This window comes from Schistosoma mansoni, assembly GCF_000237925.1.
Source record: "Schistosoma mansoni, WGS project CABG00000000 data, supercontig 0132, strain Puerto Rico, whole genome shotgun sequence".
NCBI lineage: Eukaryota > Metazoa > Platyhelminthes > Trematoda > Strigeidida > Schistosomatidae > Schistosoma > Schistosoma mansoni.
Window position 1 is genome coordinate 345,507 of NW_017386037.1, and position 7,265 is coordinate 352,771.

At 35.0% G+C, this 7,265-nt stretch overlaps 1 protein-coding gene across 1 annotated transcript in view; it reads right to left on the bottom strand.

The window, feature by feature from the left end:
- Smp_167100 (leishmanolysin-2 (M08 family)) overlaps positions 1-6,271 on the bottom strand; it is a gene marked incomplete at both ends in the record, with an annotated part of 25,584 nt that extends 19,313 nt beyond the window's left edge. Inside the window, 2 exons of the mRNA XM_018789798.1 lie at positions 4,321-4,426; positions 6,120-6,271. Coding sequence (XP_018646415.1) covers positions 4,321-4,426; positions 6,120-6,271 — 258 coding nt within the window. The remainder of the gene's footprint in view (positions 1-4,320; positions 4,427-6,119) is intronic.
- Positions 6,272-7,265: the final 994 nt, after the last annotated feature.

Below are 7,265 nucleotides of genomic sequence, written 5' to 3' on the forward strand. Positions count from 1 at the left end.
GTTGTTAAAGATCGAGTTTTTTGGACGGTCTGTTAATCTCAATCTTTCGTTCCATCAAGCCACAATAAGTCGCGTGATATACGTTCCGTCAAAAATATTACTCCCTTATCGGTGAACGCTTTGACAGTCACTTCACAACGAATCTCATCATCAATGTTTAGCATTCCCCCGAATGCACTATGGGCGGATTGATGAGCTGAGTATATTCACGGCCTCCAAATTTTCTCGCTCGTTCTCCTGCTTACAAGTGTTATATCGGAGGCTGTGTTAAGTTTCAAGCGGGCGTCATATCCATTATTCTTGAGAGAAACATAGCTACAAGCATTTGCAAGAGATATCATTCGGAGATGAGTGTTCTTCAAAGATTTGACTGAGGGTTCTAATCGTTTCATCAGAACTTAGGTCTTGTGGGTTCTTCGGAAGAATAAAGTTACTATATTGTTCATGTTCCGTCGTACCACGTTTCCTGTTCGCTGTCAACAAAATGATTTAAATAAAGTCACATTATTTGTAACTTGGGGATATGGGGATGGAACACTACTTTGTGGGGGAAGACAAAGTCCGAAAATTTATTCTGGATAGGAACTCCGACTTTTCAAGAAAAAGGGGCAGGTGTTATATCTGGAGGAGAATAATGAATAGTAACTATCGCAATCTATGTGTGGACTAATTATATACGTATATTTTTATTGTATAATTGTTAAGCAATTAAACTATTCATATTCGTGTTCCTCTTATTGTGAGCTTTATATTGAACTGTAAAATCAATGTGTCTGAAATATATGATATATTCTAGAAGTGGCTGTTTTTGATGTTCTGGACTAAACGGGCAGGATTGAGCAGAAAGTAAGGACTGATATGCACTCCAGACTGCTCGTACAAGTTTGATGCTTCATTGATCCGGTCGGTATATCGCTATTCTCTAATTGATGGCATCATCATCGTCCTGTACTGATAGAGACACAATCGCACAAGATGTAATAGAAGCATCATAAGAAAGCTGTGTTTGTCTAACTTGGTTCCTACCTCAATGATATATTTAAAACTATCTTTCAATCAATGCACTCAAAATTGCGATCATGCTTGTTATGTTTCATTTCTCTAAATATTCGGAGAACAGTGTAAACAGTGCAAATAGAAAACCAAACATATTCAACATGAACACTATTCAGAGAACAGAATATTCTTCTGGATGAACAACTAACTTCAAAAACCTAGAGTATAATCAAACTTACTCCCATTATTCTATGACTGAAATAAATTTCATCCAGCTCGATTCCCTGTAGTTCTTGGCAGTCAAAATGTTCTCTTGCTTCCTTCTTCATTCAGATAAACGATGCAAAGTTTCATTGATCATTACCAATAAAAACTCATTTTATAATAAACGAAACTTATAATACTCTGAGCTTATATAAGTAATTGATGCTTGAAACTTAGGGACATCAGAAATAAACGAAAAGCAGATGTAACTGATTCAGATGGTTGATTAAAGAATAATCGCTGTGTTGTTGGATTAATTAGTCACCTAAAACCAACTACTTGACTTAAACAGAATCGGTAATGCTTTGAGATACGTTGCTTTTAACTATTTGGACTGGAATAATAGAAGTTGCAACATGCAAATGTAGCCGGATAGTACTAATTCACATTCTGATTTTCAACAATCATACACTATCCCAGCTACTCAAGCTAAGAAAAGTCACCATTCATAATGCCGTTTACGCTTTCACATTTCACAAATAATGTCGTCACATTTGTGACACTAAATAAAATGTTATGATTCTTTGTAGTGTGTTGTGTAATGATTTCTCAACGATAAATTATTCATTGTATTGTATTTCATACTATGTGTAGGGACCACAATGCTAACAGACCACCAAAACACAGTTGTATTTTTTAATATGATATGGAAGTAATCTAACAGTTGTTGTGCCCTATCAATCACCAAATATCACTTTGGGTACGCAAGCATAGCTCATAAATGTCGTGTGCCCACCAATGAATTATAATACACTAGCCTAATTTAATGGTAAGTCAGAAACATGGGCTCCCAAATCACACACAAATGGACTGAACTAGCATTAACCATGAGATAAAAGCTCATCGATCACAAGGCGACATTTGTTCATGTATTAACAAAGAACACTCGGATGTGGTTGTTTATGTGTAAAATAAGATTTCATGAATTGTCGAAAAATTCACATAAACCTGATATATATGCTGGCACGATACAATGTAGTAGGAATGCTTCTCTGTTTGTATGCAGTAAATGTGCAACTTACCAGCATCTTTGGTAGACTGAGAATTGTCTTTTGCACTTCGTAGGTTCCTTTAGTTGATAACCAAGATAGACTTATGTTTTGAACAGATCTAGAAATTGGAACACAAAACATACTGTGATATGGATTGCAGCTTGTGAAATGTCATTTACTACACTCAAAATAAACTTTTGAGGTCTGGAAATATGTATTCTGTGTATCATCTATTATCATCTATTATCTAATTGAAATGAAATATTATATTGGACGCAGTACTTTGTCACGTCCACATGGTATATTCTGGCAAACTAGGTAACTTATCCTTGCTCAGTCATTAGACACAAACATTGTGACCTTGTTAGCTATCCGCTTATAACTTCGACCGTATTTATTTGGTGGTATGTGTGGACTAAGTATTTACTCTATTCATCACGTGTTGTTAGTTCATTTTCTGTCTGATTAGAACTGGTGAGTCACCCTTTTATCAAAGGGAGTTGTAACGCTTGACACGTTTGCTTCGCTGAGGATCTGTCACACACAAATTTTTATCTGAGTAAATTAGAGGGTGAAATAAGTTCGTCTGGCTGAATTCGTCGTGTGCTTTTTATCAAAGCCATCTCTCATACGGAGTTGTAGGATGTAGAAGATGAGAAATCGAACGGCGAATTGATAAGTTTTAACACACACTGCGTAATGAAGAATTAATTAAGTTTCACATTCAACCTGAGAAATGAATGGAACGATGTCATGAGCTCTATATCTCGTGCTCCATTATTCAGATGCGACATCTCAGCCTTTTTGTTGTCGTTAGCAATGTTCAACTACTGAACGTTTTGATGGAGGACAAAAGAATTAACATTTGAAACAACGCTTTATCTCAAAGTTAATCTGCATACGGTAACGTGAGTTCATACGGTTTCTGAAATTTACTACGCGTTCCGAACTCCGTATTTCATTTTCCACTCAACGACATGAATTAATATGTATGCGCTTTTAAAATTAGAATGAAGATAAATTTAAAACACAGTGACAGATAACAAAAACAATAGTTAACAGCCAGTTTTATTAGTACTCACGGAGGTTTCGCTGATGTAAAGTTTTCAGACTCGTAAACTGAAGGATGAAATCCCTTTGAAAGAAAGAATAAATTGATGAGATTTGATTTTATATTCCACTTGTGCTCAACGATTAGAATGTTTACTTGAAACATATCATTATAAGAACAACAATCTCATGGTGTTTCGATGTTGCAGAGAATCCAATCACAGTTTTATACACTAAATCATCGTATCGATATTTCATGACACGTTGTTTATTCCAACCTTACAACCACAACGTACACAATGCAAATTAACTTAACTTTTCATCATTCTCAAGTTCTTTCTTGCAGTAAGAAATCCATATGTATAATATTCAAACTTTATAAGCATCATAAAAATACATCGAGTTATCTTGTGGTCACATCTTATTACAAGTTGAACGTGTGACATTTCTGATTGTTTCTCATTTGGCGTTTTCTTGTTATCACGAAATTCAAATTGAAAGTATTAATTTTCTATATCAACCATATTAGCAATAATATAAGCAATCGTAGATGTGTTATTGTAAAATTATGTTCATCTGATTTTCATTGAAATATTCAATATTGTGAAAGCTGATACTACAGTCTTTGCAATAGTATCAAATTGCATTGAAATATGATAGTTAATAAAACCTGGGTGATATACAAACTCCTTGAACTTCATTGAGAATCAGAATGGAAGTGTCTACTGTCAATTGGTTCACGGAAAACGTCATTTCTGTAACCTTCACAAATATGATGGGATTTACTGATAAAACGAACTTGGCACATTCATCAACAATTGCAACCCGATTCATCTAATCTTTGTTCAAACACGGTTTTTTCAGTGTTTCCTTATCTGCCTAATTTGTTTCAGAGAAACTTGTGCAATCATTAGTAAATTGTGTGAAATGCACGCAACTACTCAAATCGTAGCAGTTGGTGCAGAACTTAACAGAAATGAGAGTGTCATCGAACTAAAATGTTATTTCAGATACTTACCAGTATACGAGCTATTTGATGTTTTATTACTTCTAACAAATGGCGGTCCCCTATTTCTTTTAAATCTTTCCCCTTCAGACAATAATTTATCACGCCCAAAATAGGCCTGTAGAAGTACGAACAAGTATTGGATTACATTATTTATAAAGCTTCAGCTCAATACTAATTTTTTTCGATGAGATATTGAACCGAGATCATTAAGTTTTGTGTATGATAGAGATGTAGGTAAACAGTCACGCTGAATGTAATAGTCCCAAGATTACACTTCACAGGAAAAGTGTTCACATTCAAATTAAACATTCAAACAAGTAAATGCATTACTACGGAATGTATCATGTTCAATTCATCTACAAGTAACATGAGACAAATGATTTGTTCTAATGCAAGAAGGCATCTTATTTCTACGCAAATGCAGTAACAAGTTATGTAGATGGGGAATATTTACGGCATTGAATCTGTTATTCCACATTTTGTATTTGATCAGACATAAGTGGACCCAGTTGGTAACATTGTGAACGTGATCACGGAAGGGATTTCGAGATACTTATTTACTTACTTACGCCTGTTACCACTCATCGAGGAACACAGGCCACCCACCAGAATTCTCCTTCCAACACTGTCCTCAACAATCCTTTAAACTTCTTTACAGATGTTATTCATCCCTTTCATATCTGCCCCTATTTCACAAAAATATGTAATCTTTGGCCTTCCAATTATCTGCTTCCCTTCTGCATATCAAGTTAGGGTTGTCTCGCGATACAGTTTCGTGACTTTCTTAATGTATTTCCGATCCAATTTCAACGTCTTTCCCTGATTTCTACTTCACATGGAGGCTGGTTTGTCATCTCTCACAGTAGGTTGATGCTGATAGTATCCGGTCAGTGAATGTTTAGTATTTTGCTTAGACAACGTTTTGTAAATACTTGTAGCTTCTTGACGCTGGATGTAGTAGTTCTCCACGTAACAGATCCGTACAATAGAACTGACTGTCTTGACGTTCGTACGAAAGATTCTGACTTTGATTTTTGGATGCAGAAAGTTGTTTTGAGTTCCATAAGTTTTTCAAATGTAGGAACGCTGTTCTTTTTTGCTGATCCACACATTGACATCTGCAACACATAATATTTCTTCCATCGCTTGAAAAAATTTCTGTATATTTTAAAATCGGAATGCTTCTTCGCACCGCAACATAATTTGATTGATACAGCAATCAGTTGAGAAGAAAGGTATCAAAATGATCTTCCCCGCAGCTATTCCCCCCTATTTCATGGAATAGTACAAGCGGAGAGTTGCGATGTTTACCCAATATAAGCGCAGTCAACCTGAAATCGAATATTGTGGACGAGCGAGTGATACCACACATCTAATTAAATGAGCGAGCAGCATGAAAGTGAGCTAGATCAATGCATTTTATTTACTGTATATTCATTAGGAGTGAACAGTTAGAACATGTGGGATTCGAAAACTCATAGATTTTCAGACCAGTAGGTTATTGATTCAAGTTGATGCGTTAGAAACGTGTTTTCATGATCATATCGAACTGTCGGTTACTTTCAATATAGACTCTTTTGTCAACAAAAGTAGTATGTAACAAAACAAAACGAGTATTTATTTGGTCAACCATTCATGAGGTGAAGCATAAAAGGTAGATTTATGTGCATTTCTGTCAAACTTTAACTAAATGTATGTTCATCATTCTTCCTTACTTGCATAGCTTAATAGTAAAAGAGAGAATCACACACTGTATTTAACACAAAACATCTAATCAACTGATTATATTCACCTGAAAAATGGCTTACCTTCCAGTACTTGGATGTACTTGAACAATAACGCCAGAAATAACATCGCTTCTGTACCTCGACAGTATACATGGGTCCGTCACAACAATCAATAACTGATTGGGAGCTAACCCACGGCCTTCTGAATAAATCTCTTTATATTCGTTGTTCATTTGATGATGACACGACTGAAAATATATATTGGAATATTATGAACGAGAAAGCATAATATGTGGTTTGGTTTCAATTAGTTTAACATTATTGTCTAGACAGCGTTTTTATAGAAATCAATGCTATGCGGATGTGATGAGCACAGTGTACAGGCTCTCGTAGAATAGATTTTGAAATCGTAATCAAAACGGTTGATAAATTGATGATCGCGACTTCACGCCCTGTAGTAAACAATGAACACGTTTGTTGAGTTCGTAAATGTATACGCAGATATTTCCCTTTGTACAGGCAATTGAGAATTCAGTTCAGAATCAGGTCTTATTCGAAAATGATTTTAAAAAACGATAAAAACAAAAAATTCGTGAGGACTTTCAGTTTACTCATCAAATTTCCTGATTACGTTTACACTTACCGACAAATAAACATGAGGAATTTTAACTCCTTGGATTTGTCTATCTTTTCTACATTGACCGCTCACACAGGATAGGTTGTTGTTTTTCATTTCCACCACGTTGCCTTTGTCTGTACATTCTCTTGAAAACAACAAAGTTAAGAGCGAATAATGAAGTCAATATAGATAGCGGAAAAATTTACTAGCTTCATTAGCTTCATAACCGTAAAGTGAATATTGTTTAAATCAACACACTTTCGTTCAATTCGTATGTCATTAAATATTCACGAATTGTCAGTATAGTTAAACTGTAATAGTGATGTTCTCTCTTTTGGACCACCTTAAAACCATGTTGAAATCAGTCACAAGTGAGTTTGTACATACTGCACGAACATGTTTTTCTCAATTTATGGTTTGTTGAATTATATGATTGGAAAGTTATCTACAATGGAAATGGCATGAAATGTTTGAGGACCATAACCACCGATGATGCTTGGTAATGGTCTTCGTTTGGTAGACAATACATCAATGATATATATATGTAAGGCGATTTGTTTTTAATTCATCAAGTAATCAATTATTATTTACCTTGGAATATGTATTGC